This window comes from Macaca fascicularis, chromosome 16, assembly GCF_037993035.2.
Source record: "Macaca fascicularis isolate 582-1 chromosome 16, T2T-MFA8v1.1".
NCBI classification, from domain to species: Eukaryota; Metazoa; Chordata; class Mammalia; order Primates; family Cercopithecidae; genus Macaca; species Macaca fascicularis.
The window spans coordinates 71,988,849-72,009,682 of NC_088390.1; the positions used below are offsets into that span (position 1 = coordinate 71,988,849).

A 20,834-nucleotide genomic window follows, 5' to 3' on the forward strand; every position below is an offset into this window, starting at 1 on the left:
TAATGAATCATACTTGGAGGCTGTAAATATTGAAACTGGGTGTTTGGCTACTTCCCTTTCCCCAATGTTTGGTTCTTCATAGGGTGGAAGAAAAATACTTTAGGATAATTAGCAATGTCTAAAAATACCCAGGAGGCAGCCAGGAGTAACTGGTCAACCTCTAGCTCCTTATCTCAAATGTCCTAGAATTCTAAGTAGCTGCATTTTCAGGAAGTCTGCTGACCTAGGTCAGAAAATGGGGCCACACAAGGGACAATGAAGATTCCAATAGATCAACAAACCAATGTATGTTAACCAAAGCCTGGCTAAGGAGTGCATAAAGGATAATTGCATTGAGGGGAGTAAGGAAGGGAGAGAAGAGAGATCAGTAGCCACAGCAACAGCTTACCCACAAGTGTGAGTACTGCCCCAAAGAAAGGTGAGTATGGAGCAGAGACAGAGCACTGTGGGAAAGATTAGCAGCAGCTGGTTGACCAGTGCTGGAGAAACACATCTCCCAGTCAGCCTCCTACTCATGAGGCTCGGCACTTGACCAAGCCCACCTAAAGATTATTTATCAAAACTCTGTTTCTTCACCTTGGGTAGTTTAGCAGGCACAGTTGAAAATGGGACTTCAAGCATGCCTGGCTTGACCAGAAACCAAATCGCACCCAAGGCAACTGATCCCAACCTAAGAATGCCAGCTCCTACATACTGAGTCCCTACTGTAGGTCAGACATCAGACCTATAATCAGACTTCATTCTCATAAGAACCTTAATGAGCCACATTTACAGATGACCAGAAATGCTCAATTAGTCACCTAGTGTTACAGTCAGTAGCAGATTGAGAACTCATACCCAAGCTACTGCTGGACTCCAGAACAAGCATCTGTTAACAACCTACACTTGGTCCTCATTTCAATAAGATGCCCTTCCCAGCCCCAACCAGCAGTCAAGCTTCCTAATGGTCTGAATGTGGAGGTGCCATTTCCTAAGCCCCATGCAGTCACCTTTCAGAAGGGATGAGGAGGAAATCTGTGGAATGTTCTGGAAAGTCCTCCCCAACCTCATAGTACTCACTAGCTATGGGGCTTGCCAGGTGATTCCCAAGCCATGCTGAATATCCCCATCTCTCACCTAAAACACCTTGTATGGTGGGGGTGGCGGTATCCCACAGATTGGGCTCATGCTGGTCTAACCAAATTCTGCTGCCTTAGAGCTCTCTCTTTCGGGGACTTAAGACAGTGGATGACTCTGCTCCAGGCCTCTTCCTGACAGTCTTGGGGGCAGGAGTCAAGCACTCCATGGACCCCACCATGACACAAGTGACATAAGGCTTCAAGAGTCCTAGAAGAGTCCCCCATTCACCCCCTCCAAGACTCTGACGTTTCCACCGGTAGCTTTCACTCTTTTCTCCTTTTCCTTCTCCCAGATGAAAGTCAATGGTAGAGCTCTTATGCCTCTTTTTCTTCTTCCATATAATAAGGTTTAAAAAAAAAAAAAAAAGCCAGGATGGGGGTAGGGATGGGGAGGGGAGTAGCTAACTGCAATATTGAAGGCAAAAGGAACAAATTATTTCATAAGCACCTCATACTGCCCCCATCACCAGCACCACACACACTCCATTACCCAGGGCAGGTGAAGGACTAAACTGCTGGAAAGGCAACTTGTAACCAGAGCAGAAAAGGAAGATGTCAGCCCATAGAGGCTCAGAAATGCTAAGAGACGCCTTCAAGGAAATGTGGCTTTAATTCCCTTCAGCCAAGAATCTTCTTCCAAAACAGCCCCTCATTCCAAAAGGGGGCCTCTCTTCTTTTATTCAAGCTCTAAAAGTCTATGATCAGTTTCCTGGCTGCTCAAGCCTGTAGGCTGGAGAGCACCAGAGTTTCGGTTCCTATACGGTCTCCTTTAATTATAAACATTTTAGTTAACGAGCCTGCTGCTAGGCCCAGCTGTTTCTGGGGAGCACGGTTTTGAAGTGTGGACTCCACTTAGCTGCCATTTGAGTCGAGCCAATTAGCTTAGCCTTTTGACTTCACCATGCCCGACCTACCCTGAATGTCATTTTCTGGCGACTTTGAAATAGCAGACTCATGAACACATGCGTCCACTCGCATCTTCATTTGGCAACCACTCTGAAGGCAGCCTCTGATCACAGCCAACATCAAAAGCCTGGTTTGTAGGAAAAGGTTAATATTTGAAGTTCACTCAGATGCATTTCCTGGTGTCCAAAGTAAACCCCCATAAATAAGATATAAAGAAATACAAATAAATAACTCACGACATTCCCTGTGTGGAACACCAAAAAATCATCTTGTGCTGATCTGGGGACACTCAGAGCTAAAGCAACATACAAACGTATGTTGATCCTGATTATAAGAGCAGCTCCTAGCAGAAAGGGACAAAGGCCTCCACGCCACTGACTTAGCTTTCATGCTTCCTGGCAACCTCTAACCATGGCTACACTTGGGCGGCAAAGAGTCTGCTGCTTCTGATGTTTTCTGCCCCTTCACTCCATCTTTCTAAGCCTGATGCCCTGGAATGGCCCCACAAGCCTTCTGCCTCCAGTGCTGCAAGAATTTTGGTGGGAGTCTGGCAGTTAAAAAACTTTTTTGACAGGTCGCGGTGGCTCACGCCTGTGATCCCACCACTTTGGGAGGCTGAGGCGGGCGGATCAGGAGGTCAAGAGATGGAGACCATCCTGGCCAACATGGTGAAGCCCCGTCTCTACTAAAAATAGAAAAATTAGCTGGGCGTGGTGGCGCACGCCTGTAGTCCCAGCTACTTGGGAAGCTGAGGCAGGAGAATCGCTTGAACCCAGGAGGCAGGGGTTCCAGTGAGCCAACGTTGTGCCACTGCACTCCAGTCTGGCGACGGAGCGAGACTCCGTCTTGAAAAAAAAATTAAGACATTTCTTCCGAGAATGCAGGTTTCAGAGTAACAGGCTCATAAAACAGCCTTCTCAGAGGCCCAAATCCCCAGCCATCTTTAACAGGGCTTTTTACTTAGCAGGAAAACAGAAGTCAGCAGTAGGCTTTGGAAGAAGGCAATGATTTCTTTAAAGCCCCTGCCTGCTCTGCACACTCAGGCCCCGGCGTGTGGCTCCCTGGAATAACCAAGTGCAGGCCAGCACTGCCCCAACTTCTACGCAGGCCTCTTGCAAAGGCCCCCGGGACTTAATTGGTTCTGTCGCAAATGAGACGATTGCTTTCCTGGGCTTGTGTCTAATGAACTCCAACCTTCTGGAGTCTATTGAAGGCTGCCTGTGACCCCCTCTCTTCCCCTCCCCCCTCCCCAGCCCTGTTCCCTCCCCAGCTCCCAGCAGGGCAGCCAGCCCCCCTCCCCAGCCCCTCACAGCCCGCACTGGCCATTGTGACGGGGAGAAACAGCCAGGGCTCTTTTCATGCTTTATGGGGCGCTCCTATTCACTTGTTCAAGGAAATTTCAAAGGGGCCTGCTACCCTCTTATCCCCTCTAAGCTTCCCGGGATGAACAATGGGCTGAAAGCGATTCAGTTCAGCTTTTCATCCCCCACACACTTTATTTCTCGCCCGGCGCTCTCATCTGCACGAGGCCCACAATTGGCAGAGCTCTGAAGAGGGGGTCTGATCCCAGCCCTGGGAATCCCGGGTGACCGCCCAGCACTGGGCAGGATCACACACACCCAGGGCCAGTGGGCCAGAGAACACGTTGCATCGCCAAGTCTGCTTGTAGCAGAGTGGGGAGGGCCCCAGAGACCCCCATGCCTGGCACCCAATGGCAGCTTGAGTCAGTGCCAACAAGTCTGGAGACCCTTCTGATGTTTTCTAGTGAGCCCCACTAGAGGCAGCGTGAGACAATGCCCAAGAGACAGTGATCCCATATGGATGCCAAATGCACTCCCAATTAGTATAAATGCCCAGGTGGGCACAACTGTGACAGTTAACCTGATAACCCGCGCACTTGGTTAGCAGAGAGCACAGAGCCACGCAACACCACCAGGACGAACAGAGCCAACACCATGAGCCCACGGGTCTCCAGGCCTTGCAGGCACTTCCTCCTGGCTTACTGGTTTACTCATTATCCATCCAAGGCAGCTTTGCCACAGGATAGGCTTATTAACACTAACAGGTTCTGCCACCAGGGACCTAAAGGTATCTACTATGCCCCCAAAGAGAAAGCTGCTATGTGAGGGACTTGCCCTTCTGTCTCTGTATCAAAGTGGGCCTCACTGACCTACACACTAACCCTTGCCACCTAGAATAGGGACTGGCAAAGGTAACCTTTCTGATCCCTGAAAAGTGGCTCCCCCATGCTTGGAATCCAAAGTGCTTCAGCTAAAGGGAGAAGGGTGAGAGTTGTAAAGTCACCTCTAAATAAAAGTAAGTTTTTCTTCTGGGAAGAGGATAAAAGAAGAGGAAGTAAATGGGGTGGCTGCAGGGGAGAACTTAGAACCTGCTCCCTTCTACCCCTCCCTGAACTAGTCTTCCTAAAAAGCAGTCTTGATTACTAAGAAATACAAATAAAAGAAACCCAAAGTGGCTCAAAGGTCTCATGACCAACTGGTCCTATTCACAGATCTCATGTTGAGAATGCTCGTGCCTGGGGGAAGGGCAGAGCGGGCAAAGTGCAGGGCCTGTGTGTGGCCTGGACCTGAGGTCTGTCTCAGAGGTGCATGGCTGTGGAAGCACCAGACCTTATTTCCTCATCTGTAAAATCCCAGGTATCTGCCTGCCTACCTTTCTGATTGGGTCTTGCTAGGATCAAACAGAAATAAGTATGGGACTACACCCAAATTATCTCATCATGAACCCAGAATAACACCTCAATGATGGGGACTGACATGCAGCCAAGGACCAGGAAGCAAGCCAAAAATAGTCTCTAAGAAAACTAAACAGAAGTCTTATCATCTTACGTAAACTGCATTTGACTTAGGAGATTCACTCAATGCCTTCAATCAATTTCAACTTACTCTTATTTTACACATAATGCTAAGATTCCCACACAATGCACAAATTAATATATGCTACAGGAGGAATGTTTGCTAGAAGCAAGCACACAGACAGCAAAACATCACAGCAGGGAGAATGAAAAGAGAAAAGAGAGAAACTTTTCAAAGGGGAAAGGGTCAGATAACCCTATGCACCCTCACTGACTATGAGAGAACCACTACAACAAAGTACACAAACAGATCTTGGTATTATTTGGATAACTGAGAGATAAATTATGCCCTGTCTAATACTATTCAATAATGACAGAGCAAATGTATTCTAAGAAATATGTCCACCAAAAAATTATCAAAGCATAATTTTTTCAAGTATGGATACTGAAAGTTCGGTCAATATGGAAAACTGACTTCTGTGAAACTTCTCATATCTCCATACTGGATGAAAGGTGTGTACTTTCCTGTTTCCATATTGGATGGAAGATGTGTATTAATGCCAAAATGCTATTTTTATTAAAATTGAACCTTGCACCTTAAGAATCTCTCTCCCTTTACTAACAAGGGAATTTGAGGTAACACAATAAAAGACACCAGCAAAATAAATAGTAGGTTCCCAAACTCACCTCATCAACTTTCCCTCCAATTGGTCCCATGCCACCCGCAGGCCAGGCAACAGGACATTGGCCAATGAAAACCAGATAGTTTCAAACAAACTGGAAGAATAGATGGTCCAGTTTTAGGAAGCTAAAAGGAACAAACTCTAAATAAGTGTGCCAGAACTTACACGGTTCAATGGGTTTGCCTTTCAAAATTGTTCCCTTAGCAGGCGAAATTCTGACTCCAAAACATTGAAAAGCTTTCAAAGACCATTTCTGGAACAATGAGTCTCAACCGGGTGTTGGGTGCGAAACCTTTGGGAAATTTCAGCCATCCCCCCCATCCCCAGGCTCCACTCTGGGTGTCCTGAACCAAAACCTCAAAGGATGGCAGGAGACGGGGATACCCAGGCCACAGCTACACATCCCTCCTCGTGAGACTCACTGAGGATCACTGCTGTCCATCCACAGAGATTGCCATGACTTGACTTCAGATGACCTAAAATTCAAAACGTTACCTTGACTAAGGGCCTTCTGACCTCATCAGACCACGCCAATATCTTGGGTGACTTTCAAAAATCAAAGGCTGTCTGCCAAAGGTCCAAGATCAGACACGACTTTGGAGACAGTCCCTACTTAGGGTCCTCAGTATCTAACACTCCACACACACTTACTGAATAAACGATGTCCATTTAAAAACATAACAGTGCGGAATGTTACACGCTGTGGCTCTTTAGAGATTTCTGGCTTTCTCACCCCCACTTGCAATGCCTTTTCCTCCAAAAACAATGAATACCTAACACAGACCCTTCTAATGCCACCTTGTCTCCCAGCTGTTGGTTCTGTAGACAGGATACCTGGGTTTCTGGACCAGCCAAGCAACTGTTCCCACAGGGACAACCAGATGACAACCAGAAGAAGGTTTTTTAAACTCAAGGAATCTATAAATATTCATTCATCCTAATCTTCTACTGTCCTTTAGTTTTCTTCTGTTACAATATCCCCCCAACTTTCAAAGCTCTAAGCTTTACCCTACCCAGATGGCCCATCCTCCTTAACCAGCACCATACCCTTGTCATACTCCCCTCCCACCAAACCGATGTACGCACAGGTGGGGTCTGCAAAGCCAGGTGAGGATGACAGACGATTCTGGCTAAGTGCCCAGGTGGTTTCCATTCCCAAGCAAGCCCACGGAAGGGTGGCCAGGATACTCACACACTGCTGTCCGTCATGGACATGGAATCATCCGTCAGCGCATCGCTGGATATCTCACTGTCATTGGCACTGGTGGCTGGTGCAAAGACATAGCCGGAACCTACATGATAAGGATTAACAGGATCGCTCCTCTTGAAGGACCTAAGGGCAAAGTACAACAGTGGTTCAGTCACTGACCCTCACCAGAAACCCAGGTAATCAAGTGACCCCAGGACAATCCAGCGCACCATCCCACAATCTGCTCAACGCCAACCTGCTGCCCGGGTCTAGCTGCTCACCTAGGCAGAAAGCAGAGGCCACAAAAGGGAGGCCTCCTGAGCCACCAGCTCATCACCCTGGGGAGAAAGCAAGCTGGTTCCTCTGCCCCCAGTGGTGGGTCTGCCAGGGCAGAGGGTATTCCAGAGGCAGCCCAGGGGATCCTGTGAAGTTCTAAATGCACTTAGAGAGAGGAAGGAACTGGACTCTGCTTTAGGAGAGGAGGCCATGGAATGGAACAGGGGAACAAGTCAGTGGAGATGGAATATCTTTCTCCGCTCCACCTCCCTATCCAATCCTGCACCAAAGAATACAATTTCAGGGCCCCAAGACATCTTAAGTATCCAAACTCCTTGTCTGGGGTCTGTTAGCCCAGTCCAGAGATGCAAACAGCTAGAGGCCAGTGTGGTCTTCTCACTTCGACCCTGGGCCCACGGTGAGCTGGACAGATGGGACAGCAAAGTTCAAGACAACGTTCAGGACTCCAATCCCACCTGCGAGCTCTGCCATGAGCCGTTGCCATGTCCCTTCCCCCATCCCCGGCTTCCTCTCCCCAGGGCTGGCTAGTGCAGCAGGAGTGAAATGAGCAACACAGCTGTTTCAAAGGAAGGCCCAGGCCCCTCCTCTGGTGTCTCCAGCCCTTTTGTTTCAATGGCCTCTGGCTCCTCATTTCACCCTCTTGATCTCCTTCCAGAACAACCAGTGTGCATGTCTCCTGCTGGGCTGCATTCCTCTTGTGTCACCAGTGAGGGGCTTAAGTAGGGGGGAGGGGCAGATAGGTCGGCAGGCTGCAGTAAGGGACCACGTTAAGGCCTGAAGTCGCAGGAGGCCTGTTCACAAAGACCCTGGCATCCTCCACTGGTCCCACCAAGTCTATGCCAGCAACAAAGAAATCAAGTGAGGGAGAAAAGAAAGGCTCAGAAAAGAGAAAATATTCTATGAGTCCACAGCAGCTGGTCTGTAAAGATGGCCATGGGGTTGGCAAATGAAAAGGACCCAGAAAGGTGACAGTCAGCTGTCTGCACATGTTCACCAAGCACCTACTCACTTGCTACGTGCTGAACTCTGGTCTCCTGGCACTCAGGGCCTGGTGGGGGCATGTCAGCATACTGTGGGGGTGTCATGAGGGAGGTACGCTCAGTGTTATTACAGGCCCACGAGGAGGGGAGAAGGAGCACTGGACTGTGCCCATTCTATAGATGAGGCCCTTGGAGTCCAGAATTCCAGCAGCCTGCCCAGATCACACAGCTGGAACCGGTGGGCATGGATTGAGTCACCTGGCTTTCAATCAGACTGCCTCCCAATTCAAAGACTAGACTCAACATGTTTCCAGGTTCTCATAGAATAAAGGGCAGGAAAGGAGTGGCTTAGTATAGGTAACCCAGATGATGGATAGAACGTTTCTGGGAGGGACGGCTGGGGATGGCTCCCTGGGACAGGTGGGACTAATGGGACTCCCTGGGATAGATGGGACTCATAGATGAGCAGGAATTGAGGAGATGACACCCAGGACTAGGTAAAGGGAAAGGCAGTGAAAATCTCTCCCTAGACTAGGGAGAGAGAGGGGTCTAATTAGCCAGGCTAAGCAGGCCTGGCAAAGACATGGAAGTAGGTCTTCAGTTGCGAAGTCAAGAGTCCTGTCTTAACAGGATGGGGAGGGGCCGGGGACAGCAGGGGTGCCAGGGGACTGGCAGGGAGAAAGCACATAGGATCCAAGGTCTTTTACCAGGCTGGACTGAAAGGAGGGGTGGGTGCAGGCAGGGAGCCCTGGGGGAAGCCACCGCCACAATTTGGTGTGAGGGTCTGTCTCAGCAGGGGATGGTGGGACGGAAAAGGTGGGAGAGGCAGTCCCTGCCTTTAAGGAGTTTGCGCTAGGTGGAGTCACCAAACAAACACAAAAAGTTACAGGGCCATAAACTTTTTAAGCCAGAAGGGACCCCCGTAATCATCACAAACACCCAAGGAGGAAACTGAGCACGACATGGGCCAAAGGCCTTGTCAGACTTGGCCAGAGGAGTTGGACCACAGCTGTACCCTTGATCCTGTCCAACTGCATCAAGTCAGATCTTAGAAATATGCTGTAGGCAAAGAACTGACCAGAAGGTGCAGATCAGCAGCGCTGCACATGAACCCCTCAACACTTTTGACCAAGTGACTTGTGACTGTCACGTGGACACTCTGACCCTGTTCTCATATCTGTAGAGGGCAGGAAGTCTCACGACATCCTAGGACTTTTTGGTGAAGATTAAATGAGAATGGTAAGATCTTCCAGGCCTTCCTCCAGGTCCAGGTGTCCTCAATCCGGAATTCCCCAACACCAAGGGTAGAGAGGAGTGGTGAGGGTGAAAAGAACAGTTCATTCTTCTGGAGAAGAGAAGGCTGATTCAGTGAAAAAGGCCTCATAGTTGAGAAGGAGGGCTCTCTGTTCAGCATCCCCACTAAAGGAAGAACAAGGGGAAATGGGCTTCAAAAGTTAGAAAGAAAAAAATACTTCTAAATGGTCAGAGAAAATCCATAAAGTAGGTGGGGACAGGCTGTGAAATCACCCAAGTCTTTAAAACAGGCCAAAGTGCCCGGCCATCTGGGTGTGTAAGTGAGGCCTCAAAGCAGGATGCACAAGATGACTTCCTTGGAGCCTTTTCCTCTGGTTAGGAATCCAGTGATGAGGCCATTCTGTAAATTCTCAGTAGGGATCAGAAGTCAGAGGCTGGGCACGGCTGCCTACTTGGCTGCAGTGCTCACTGCTGGGCTGAGTCACAACCTCTCCAGACGTGGGCACCCACCTGAAGAGCAGGCAGTTGGATCTTGGCCCTCTGCGTCAAGTTCTTAGGTTTCCAAATGAACCAACAAAGGCACAGTAATTTGGGGAAAATCACAGGAAAATTCCAAAAAAAAAACCCAAGCGCCAACAAAAACAGAGAGCTCCAGCCGGGCGTGGTGGCCCATGCCTGTAATCCCAGCACTTTGGGAGGCCAAGATGGGTGGATCACCTGAGGTCAGGAGTTCGAGACCAGCCTGACCAACATGGAGAAACCCCGTCTCTATTAAAAATACAAAATTAGCCGGGTGTGGTGGCACATGCCTGTAATCCCAGCTACTCGGGAGGCTGAGGCAGGAGAATTGCTTGAACCTGGGAGGCGGAGGTTGTGGTGAGCAGAGATCACCCCATTGCACTCCAGCCTAGGCAACAAGAGTGAAACTCCATCTCAAAAAAAAAAAAACAGACAAAAACAAAAAACACACACAAAAACAAAACCAGAGAGCTCCTATTTTCTCAAATACCCTAATTTCCTTCATCATCTTTATCATGATTTATAATGATTGGACACTGGTGTTTCCACGTTGAACACCTGTCCTGTGAAACCAGACTGTAAGCTCCATGAGGGACAGCCCTGTCCTCACACGAATCTCCGATGCTGAAAGTAGCGAGTGGCACGTGGCAGGGACTCAAAACCTTGTTGACTCTCCTTAAAGGACCTACGACCATCAGATGGGTTGCTGGAAAAGTTTTTTAGTTTAACAGGCATGGTGCAGCACCGAAAAAGCCAAAACAGCCTTAAATAGCATTCAAACACTCTTTCTTCCATGCCTTCAGTCCTGCTATCTTGGTGGTATTAACACATCAACCATGTCTCCAGTATAAGAGCTATACTTCAGCCTCTGTGGGGAGAAAATGACTCAATAGAAAATTCCTTCCTCCCAGCAAAAAAGACACCTAACTCAAACCCTATGTGTGCTCACACAGCTTTGCACTCGTTTAACACATGGATCCCAAAATAAACTTGTCTCCCTTCACTTCCAAAATAGAGGACTACTGTGTGACCAGTAATTAAAAATGGAATATACTGCTCTTAACTCAGTTGACTGCAATAAAGTACTTGGATTTTCCTACAATCATAACAAGACGGGGCAGAGAAAGGAGGCAGGGTTGTGGGGAGAGGCAGAGACTCAGTTTTTCAGAACTCAGACCTTTGTCAAAAGTGCCACATAATTTTAAGAAAACGGAGTGGGGCTGTTTTCTTGTGATTACTTTAAAAAAAAAAAAAAAAGGTGGGGGAAGAAACTTAACCAGGCTACGGTAATTGTACCCAGATGCTTTATTTCTTCAGGACTGTTGTGCTTCCAGTTGCTGCGAGGATTTTAAATTCCTACACAGAGTAGAGGCCTATGGTGCAGATTTTGCAACAGCCTCACATCCAGACTGGTCTGCATCCTCAAGTAAGCAAAGGGTTTTCAGCCTGCAGGTGGCAGAAACCCCTGGAACCTTCAGGGAAAGGAGGTGCCGGCTGCTTTCTGTTTTCCCCTATCCTGTTCTTATCTCCTCTTAATGAGATGCTGTGGCCCTGCCCTGCCCCATATACCAGACGGGAGCCTCCACATAGGGAACACAGAACTGACCCGATAGAACTGACCATAAGGGGTCCTCCTCCTCCTCCTCTTCCTCTTCCTCCTCCTCACGTTCCCTTCTCAAAACAATGCAACTTCAAAAGTATATGCTTCTAAGTCTGTGCGTTCAGGGCTTTCCAAGAGCCCTCTGCAAATGTACTCACAAGGTCACTGCCCAAAAGGCAATACCCTCTTCAACAAGCGTTTTCTAAGGCAAGATCAAGGGACACTCGGCAAGGGGCCAGGACTCCAACAGCACTGGGCAACGGAGCCTTTTGAAAACAGGCAAACTTTTACAAGTGGATCTTAGCAGACTGCCCTCACCAGAGCTTCCATCCTCTAATTGCGGACTACTGCTTCCAGCATATCTTTCCTATGGCATCATTTTCTTTGATAATTGAAGCCAAGCTTGATTCCAATGGCTCCGCACAAAAACGGGCCTCATCAGCGAGTCCTTTCAGAGAACTGGAAGCAGCACTCGGAGCCAGCAGAGGGCCATCTGCTGGGCCCGACTTCTTTTAACGGAGGCCAGAGCAGAGGGCCCAACGGGAGGCAGATGAGCTCCACCTTGGGCAGGACACACAAGGGCCCGTGCAGAAAGGCGAGGACACAGGGAGGGCTCTGTGCACCCAGCACCGTATTCTCCTCCCTAAAATAAATGCTGGGCCCAGTGCCTAATTCCACAACCCCCCTTCGCACACACCTCAACACTGTGCGTGTGTCTGTGTGCCGGGGTTTTACACGTGCTGCTACCAACAAGTTGCTTTTGCTCTAGGTTATTTATAGCCATCGTCAAAAGCCCAGGCAACCCCCTCAACCACTCAGACCAGAGTCCTGCCCTCTGAGGATAATTCCTGCTCTTCCGCCCCAACTATTTATATTAAACCTGACACCAAATCAGTAAGGACACAAACAAGTCGTTAAAAATGAGGCTCCTTTGAGTGCCCAAGGTAAACACAGGGCTTGCAAGCCTGGCCAGTGCTTTGGGCATCCAGCTGCCAAGACCGCTCCTCAGCAGCTGATGAAGCAAGACCCTCCTGAGCAGGACTGACATTTCTGTTTCATTCATTTTACTAACTTATTAAGCCCATCCCAGATGCCAGGTACTCTGCAGAATGAGTGAGTGTGTGAGGGAGGGAAGGGGGGCACTTAAATCTTACATGGGGATCTCTACATTCCAAGAACTAGCTGGAAAACCAGACTTCAGTTCAACAAGAAAGTTGAGGCATGGGGGACAGGGGGCCATTCTAAAACCTTACAATGGAAAATGGGCTAAGCCAAGAGTCACCCTTTAAAAGTGACATCCCAGGCCGGGCGCGGTGGCTCAAGCCTGTAATCCCAGCACTTTGGGAGGCCGAGGCGGGCGGATCACAAGGTCAGGAGATCGAGACCACAGTGAAACCCCGTCTCTACTAAAAATACAAAAAATTAGCCGAGCGCGGTGGCGGGCGCCTGTAGTCCCAGCTACTCAGGAGGCTGAGGCAGGAGAATGGCGGGAACCCGGGAGGCGGAGCTTGCAGTGAGCCGAGATCGCGCCACTGCACTCCAGCCTGGGCAACAGCATGAGACTCCGTCTCAAAAAAATAAAAAATAAAATAAAAAAAATAAAATAAAAGTGACATCCCAACCTGGTTGCCCTTTTGACATTATCATTACTAATTATACTAATTATAACACTTTGCGGCTGTTCAAAACGTTTGTCTCTACAAAAGGCTTTCATGTTTATTATTTTGGTCCTAATAACAATCCTATGACACAGACAGAAGGAATGGTGCCCACCTATTACATGTGGTTCAGAAAGGCTTCAACACCCAGGTAGTAAGTGGTGGACCGGGCTGGAACGCAAGCCTTGGAATAACTCAGCAGACCTTTTGATATACTGTGCACACACTCGAATGTCTTGCACGTTAAAATGATGTTAGATCATCTGGCTATGTCTTAAGTTCTCTTTAAATATGCCCAGTTAAGACACATGAGCTTCAGAGAGTCCATGAAGATGCTTCATCTGAACCCAACAGTGGGAGGAAGCACACATGAATCTAGTATGGAAACTCTCAGGTCAATGACAAGCTGTCACCTCTTTACCAATGATGTCCACAGTTCACAGCCAAGAAGGCAGCCCTGGAAAACAGGAGCTTCTGCCCCTGCCTTCTGGATCTCAAAAGCTTCAGGAGTCGAATCCTGGTAATATCCCAGATGAGGCAAGCCCAGGCTGGGTCTCAATTGCCCACCCACAAAGGGGAGGGTTCACAGCAGAGCCCTGCCTGGGGAGAACATCCAAAACCACCTACTGCTATTTACAAAGGTGACACTCCGGTCCCGACAGTGGGAGACACAGAAGCCCCAGTCAGGAGGCCCCTGGAGAAGGAGCCTTTACCACGGCCCTTACGTAGTCTCAGCTCTGGCTGCCAGACTAGAGGGCAAGGAGGCCAGCGCCAGAGGCTTACCCAAATGTTTTCATAATGGTGCCGGCAGGCATAGCAGGTGCCCAGCGACTGACCCACTGCAGAGGCCAGACCCAGGGTCTTCCTCCCAGACAACCTGACTCCATAAGCATAAAGACGCTGAAACACCTCCCTGGAACCTGTGCTTCCTTGCAAAAGTCAACCTGGTTCCACTTAGGTGTAGACCAGATGTCTGAGTAAAACTGGTTCCCAAGCCACAAGCGCGCCCCCTGGTGGTTGGAGAACAAGCCCTTCCCCTCCTCGCCAACAGTCAACTCTCTCCGCCACCCCTAAAATCATGGCCCGCTAGGCTCAGACCTGGCCCCCAGAGAGGCTCAGGATCAACCATCTGGTGCCCACCTCTCTTCCTGCTGCTGAGCACTAGAGACCACACCCTACAGAGAAAGGGAAATCCAGAGGCAGCTATCAGATCGCATCCTGGGCCCCTAACACACAGAGAAATCCACACAGGCAGCAAGACACACCATTCAGAGAGCAGTCAAGTGCAGCCCCATTCCCTGCCTGTCATGAACCACACCCCAGAATAGAGAGGCTCATTCTCTTTTCGGATATCTGGAAGTCGGGAGGAGGGGAGAAAACAGAAAAACTCATTCTAACAAGAGGTCTGAAGTTGCCTCCAAAGGTCAAGAATCTTAAGACTTGGCCATTCTGCAAAGAACTATTTGTCTTTGAAGCCTCAAAGAGAAAGTACTCCAGGGCCCCAGAACTCCCGGGCCAAGATCTCTTCTCCATCAGCACTAACAAAATAATCAACTGAAGTCTGACCCTCGGACTCATGAGCATTTAAAACCTGGATTAATATGCCAGCAGGCTCTAAAGCTAAGGGTCCTTCATTCGGGAAAGTCACAGGACCTTCCCTAGTTAGAGGCCTTTCTTGCTGGGTAAATATCTAGTTCTACAAAGAGAACCACAAACTCAGTTAAGCCAATTGCTGGCTCTTATCTTAACAGAAAAGTTCAAAAAAAAAAAAAAATCCCACTTACCCCTCAATGGGTGCACACATTATTTCCTGTGCCTCCACCACAACCCAGCTGCCTCCCTAGCCACATTAATTCCACCCCCTACTGATTAGTGGTGAAGTGACCCCTTCCAAAACCAGCGCTTAGTGGATCTGGTGACTCAGAGGCATCAAAAGCTGCTGTCCTCTCTCTCTCTCTCTCTCAGCCGCTTCTGAGACACTGGCCCGGGATAATAAGTAACCCACATTAGTGAACACTCCTTGCCACTGTTTGATGTCAGCACTGGAAGACTGCAGGTATTTAGCCGTATGTTCATCACTTTCCCCCTCTTTAAACAACAAAAAGCAAGATCAAAAAGAGTTCATGGCCAGCAGTCCTAACTCTCAACAGACCTGTCAGTCTCTGCAGCACACCCATCCATCCACCCACCATACCTAAAACATCTGCAAAGTCCACAGCATCAGCCCACCCACCCTCGTCCAAGTCTCACCTGTATCCACTGTCAACAGTTTCCGTGGACCTCACACTCGCCGTCGCCCTCAGAGTTTTGCTGGACAAGCCAACCACAGTTGGCGAAAGTTTGCACTTGAAGTCGGCACAAGTCCACTCCTCTTCTTCATTCAAGGTGGGGAGATAGCCACACACGACCTTTAGGCTCCCGAGTCCCCCATTACTCATGTAAGCTGTGTTTTCTCCCCCACTCCTCACATATTCGAGGTATATATCAGAAGTCAAAAACATCTGGTAGGCATTTTCCTCCATCACCGACTGGATCTCGGTCTGCGCCTGGTCAAACATGATGGAATCAATCTGCTGCTTCTTGATGCCATCTCTTATGTAGGTCTTGGTGGCAGGCTTCAGCTGCTTGGAGACAATGCTGTTGTTCTCAATGTACCTTTTGTAGATCGCTTTGGCTACTCGTAAAGTTTTGGCATCCTTCAGGTTCATCTGCCTGAAGCCATTGCAGGCAAACCAGAAGTCTAAGGTATCCACGCATTTCTCCCTCTCCAGGAAAGTCCGGAACAGGTAAGCACCGTCTTGATCGCCCAACAAGGAGTGTAAGGACTTGGTCCACCGGGTCAGAGGGGAATCCGGAGATGCCCGCCCCTCCGGCTCCCCCAACCCGTCTTCGTTCCGCCTGGTGTTGGAAGAGACAGGCACAGGTTTGGTGACCTGGCCCTTGCCCACCCCTAGCTGACACGGTGGGGTCTCCCCTTCTTCCCCTGGCACTGGGGGCCGCGGGGCATCCTCACGGAAGCTGCTGCTGGGGTCCGGGAGGCGAGTCACCAACATAGCGCTACTCATGGTGAGGGAGCTCTTCCCACAGAGTTTGGGAATTTTTTTTCTTCCTCTTCCAGTTCCTCTCAGCAATCGGCGTGGTCTCTCTGTCTCTCTCAAGTCAGCAGGGGCTCATCTGAGCCTCCTCTCTGGAAAGAAAAGGAAGGGGGGAGGTGGGGAGAGAGAAAAGGGTATTGATCTAATCAAAACCAGATCTACCCAACATCAAAGCAAGAAAGTAAACAGGCTTTTCAACTCCTCAAATTCAAATCAAGCAACCCAGCTATCTGCGAGGTGCTCATCTAAAGTATCAGGCGCTGCTTTTCAAAGGCGAAATCTGAGCTCCCTGCACACTTTTCGGGGTTGGGGGTGGGAGGGAGCTGTTGGGAGAGGCGGGGAAGGTGAGAGGAGGGCAAGTGCTGGGGGCGGCAGTGGGACACCGGAGGTGTAAGACACAACCTTCCAAAAACCCACTCGGCCAGGGCGCACGCAGGGCAGCTCAGCCCGCGCCTCGCTTCCCCTACTTTCCCCTCCCCCGATACCATCAACTCCAAAAAGGCGCACTCCCAGCCGCTAGGCTGTGTGCAGGTGAAACCAATTTCGGTAAATTTTCCCCACTCGGCTCTGCACAGATAACTCGAGCTCCAAACGTGCCCTTCCCCGGCATCTGGTTCCCATTCTCCCCACCCGCCCCCTCCCTCTGCGCTCCCTCTTCCCACTCCTTAAAAATTCAGAAGATCCTCGTCCGAGAGAAGCCCGCCCAGCATAGGCGGATTGGGCTCCCGGACTCCCAGATTCAGCACGCAAACGCCCCCTCCCCAACTCAGATGTGAGTGTTCGCTGCGCGCCCCCTACCCCCGCCAAGAATCCAGCTCAGTCAACACCTCTGTCTTCCCTGACCTCCCCCAAACCAGAAACCAACTCACTCAGTGGAAACTTTGATCTTCAAACTTTGAGAGAGAGCTGAGAAGCCTCGGACTCGGAACCGTCGCCCCCGTGCCCCCAACCCACCTCCGCGAGCCGCGAAACCTACAAAACTGGATCACCAGCCATCTCACGCCACTACTGCCTGTGTCAAGAATCCCAAACTCTACTGATTTCAAGCCTGTCTTTTTTCCAAAAGAAAAAAGTCTTATCTAACCAATAAACAAGCTGCTTTTCCTAGCACGGAAAGGATCAAACTAGGAAGGGTAGGGGCGGACCGGGGGACGGGGTGCAACCCCGGGCAAGGAGCCAGGGACCCCGGGTCTGGGATGGGTGCACGCTGACCCCGACCGAAGCTTCGAGCCGCGGGGCTGGGCGGCGTGGCCCACGGAGTAGTGGGGCTGCCGTTAGCACCGCGCTACCCGGGCGGCAGGGAGGTGGGGCGGCCCCGTTACCTGGAAGACGAAGGCCGCCGAGGCCGGGCTCTCATGTCCTCCGAGCCCCTCCGGCCCGGTCCCCCGGTCCAAATGCAACCGAACGCCTCCAGAGCCCCGGCGGGCACACCTCGAGGCCGGAGCCCCGGGACGCGCCAGCAGCGTCCCGTGCCTGGGCGGGGGGTCGGTCCCCAGCGCCGCCGCTCGCAGAGGCGCCCGCAGAAAAAGCACAGAAAGCAGCAGCCTAGTACAGAAATGGCGACGCGCGGAGTCCCTGCCTCTCCGCAAAAGGGGCCTGGGCGGCCACGGGCGCGGGGCCCGGGCGGGGAGAAGGGACGCGAGGGACGCGGGCGCCCCGGACTTGGGCCGGTCCTGCGCGCAGACTGAGCCTCCGCCAGCTCTGTGGGCCCCTTAGCGCGGACCCGCAGCAGGGAGGGGAGAAGGGGAGGGGGAGAGAAGTAGGAGGAGAGGATGGGGCGGAGAAGAGGCGGGGGGCGGGGGGAGGGCAAGCGGGGGGCGCCGCTACCCTTTCATCCCACCTCTCAAAGGCACTCCCGCGCGCACTCACACCCCGACTCACATCCATAACCGCGACAGCGACGCGACCCCCGGGGGGTATCTGCCCGCTCTCCGCCCCCGCCACTGCAGCCACTCGGAGAAGTCTCCTCTCCCGGCCCCCCGCCAACCCGGTCCCCGCGCTGGGGAGGGGGCTCCGGCGCAGGGCGCGCGGGGCTGCCCGGTCAAGTCCCCCGGGAAGGCTGGGCGCTGGGGTCCGCCGCTCCCCTCAGCGCCTGCCCCTAGCGCGCCCCAAAATAGCCGGCCTGCCAACTTCAAAGGGCCGCCCCGCACATCAAAGCGCGCGGGCCGCCCGGCTGCCTCGGCCTCGGCACTCACCATTGATCCCCGCGCGCGATCCGCGGCGAGACCTCGCAGGCGCCCCTGGCAGGGGCCCGGCCCCGGCCCCCGGCTCGGCTCGCGGCGGCAGCCCCAGGCCCCCCCGGGCCGGCTGCGGCGTCGGGGAACATGGGGAGTCGCGCGGCGGGGGAGGGGGTGCGGGAAACAACAATCCCGGGATCAGAGAGAGAGCCACCGGCCGAGGAGGGGGAGCGGCGCGCCCCGCCGCCCCTTTTATGCAAAAGATCCGAGCGGGCCTCCGCCCCCGCCGCGGCCGTCCCCGGCCCCTGCGGCCCCCGCCCGGCCCGGCTTTCAACGCAGGTCCTGTTTCCAGCAGTCACTCGGCGCACCAAATGTCCTCCGGGCGCTTCCAACAAAAACTGCGCTGTGGATTTAACTGTGCACTTCAAAGGCGCGAGCCGAGCGCACGGTCCTGAAAGGGAGGTACGCGCCGGCCGCGCCCCGGGCCGCCCCCCACAGCCCCGCCACTGCTACTCAGGGCCGCCCCGCCCGCGACCCCCTCTAAGGCCGGCCTCCGCCTGGCCGGGCCCCCTCCCGCCCCCAGCGCCCACGCCGCGGCTCGGCGCGACCTCGCCCCCTGTCCGAGGGGGGCTTTCTTTGAAGCGGCTCAGCTGGGGCCGAGCCTCCACCCCCACCTTTTACAGCAGGGCCTTCGGCGGGCGCCTCGGCCGCCGGGCGGCCCCGAAATCCATCTCTCTGAGGGGTTATTTTTATTTCCCGGCTCTCGGGCTGTTACTGAGTTGCCAGGACCTTATCAAAGCGCAGCCGGCTCCAGCCGACTCCCCCGGGCCAGGCTCGCGGAGCCAGTGATCCCGCCGCGCCAATCACAGCCGCGCTCGGCCGGCCCGCGCCGCCCGCCTTAAAGGGACAGCGCCCCGCTCCCGCCCCGCCCCGCCCCGGTCCGCCCCCGCCGCACGCTCCGCTCCCGCGTTAACCCTTCCCCTGCTTCTCCTCCGCCCCCTGCCAGCCCCCCGCGGCCCGGAGGGCGTTCTCAGCCCGAGTTCTGATTTCTTCTTTCAAGTTCTCCGGCCTCTTTGCTCCCGCCTCCACCCCCTGCCTGCCCTCGCTCTCCCCCGCTCTGGAATGCAACAGTTTCTTGTAGCATTATGGCCATCGCAAGAACTGCAAGCAAACAGATTTTTTTTTTCTATCATCAAACACTTTTCTACTTCTATTCAAGTTTCCCTGGGAATTTGGGCTTGGAGGACTTTATAAAGGGAGTTCTGGCCCTGGGGTTGGCTGGCCCGCTGTCATAGGGCGGACTCGGGGCCAGCCGCTGGAGGCGTGTGCATGCCTGTGCGCGATTGTGCACGTGCATCTATCTGAGTTCGGGTAAATATAGGACTGCAGTTGGTGGATGAATTGCGTTTGTACATGTGTGAAGGTGGGGTGTGAATCTGCCAGTATAGGCCTGAGTGCTAACACCAGTTAGGAGGCATACCTCAGTGCCCTGAAGACCTAAGTCCAGCTTCCTAACCTGCTGGCCATAAGACCCTAATAGCGGCACACATTGGCCATCTCTGCCAAACAACTGCATACCCGTTACTCTTCCGAAGTCCCCTCTTCTGCCATATGTTACATATTAAACCGATATGGAATATCTTTTTTCCCACTCCAAACGACAAGGCATGCCGTTTTAATGTATCGAAAACTCCTCACCCCATTGTCACCTTTGAATTTCTCCCACATTTCCCCAAAACGTTTATAAGGCACACACAACCTTCTCCCTTAAAATGAGAAAGTATGTCACAAACCCAGAGCATTATGTATTTATTCATCTGCTGCTATAGAATGATCCCTTATGAGCGAATAATTAACTTTTCTTCCTTTTAAAAAACATAAAGGGCCGGGCATGGTGGCTCACGCCTGTAATCCCAACATTTTGGGAGGCCCAGGCTGGAGGATCACCTGAGGTCAGGAGTTCGAGACCAGCCCGGCCAACATGGTGAAACCCCGTCTCTACTAAAAATACAAAGATCAGCCGAGTGGTGGCGCGTGCCTGTAATCCCAGCTACTTGGGAGGCTGAGGCAGGATAATCACTTGAACCTAGGAGGTGGGGGGTTGCAGTGAGCCAAGATGGCGCCACTGCACGGCAGGCTGGGTGACAAAGCAAGACTCCCTATTAAAACAAAAACAAAAACAAAAACAAACAAAAAAAAAACCCAAAAACCCATAAAGGTGTGAACCAAAGAGATCCAAGAAGTGAAAGGCAGAGTCCCGGCCTCAGAGCTGTGCAAGGCTCTTACTCTCCAACTTAATGGATGACAAGCCCTTTTAAATGCGAGATGGCCTGTCATTAGGCCTTCAGAACTTTAAAACATGCAAGAATTGTGGCTCTATCTAGGTATCCATAGAAAAAGAGAAGGAAGAGGCTGGGCATGGTGGCTCATGTCTGTAATCCCAGCACTTTGGGAGGCCAAGGTGGGCGGATCACCTGAGGTCAGGCATTCCAGACTAGCCTGGCCAACACAGTGAAACCCTGTCCCTACTAAAAATACAAAAA

General features: G+C 52.0%; 1 protein-coding gene across 25 annotated transcripts in view; it reads right to left on the reverse strand.

Moving 5' to 3' along the window:
* The window catches only part of AXIN2 (axin 2), a 33,455-nt gene extending 14,291 nt beyond the window's left edge, over positions 1-19,164 (reverse strand). For 4 of the 25 annotated variants that reach the window (XM_074020197.1, XM_074020192.1, XM_074020188.1 and 1 more), the window contains exons 1-4: positions 18,966-19,164; positions 15,270-16,206; positions 6,715-6,855; positions 5,945-5,998 (exon numbers count right to left, since the gene is read on the reverse strand). In XM_074020197.1, the coding sequence (XP_073876298.1) occupies positions 5,945-5,998; positions 6,715-6,855; positions 15,270-16,084 (1,010 nt within the window). In that variant the 5' untranslated portion in view covers positions 16,085-16,206; positions 18,966-19,164. Of the gene's footprint in view, positions 1-5,944; positions 5,999-6,714; positions 6,856-15,269; positions 16,207-16,983; positions 17,801-18,309; positions 18,694-18,965 lie in introns of those variants that run through there. The other 21 variants (XM_074020198.1, XM_045374566.2, XM_074020190.1 and 18 more) reach the window with 9 other exon arrangements.
* Between the last annotated feature and the right edge of the window lie 1,670 nt (positions 19,165-20,834).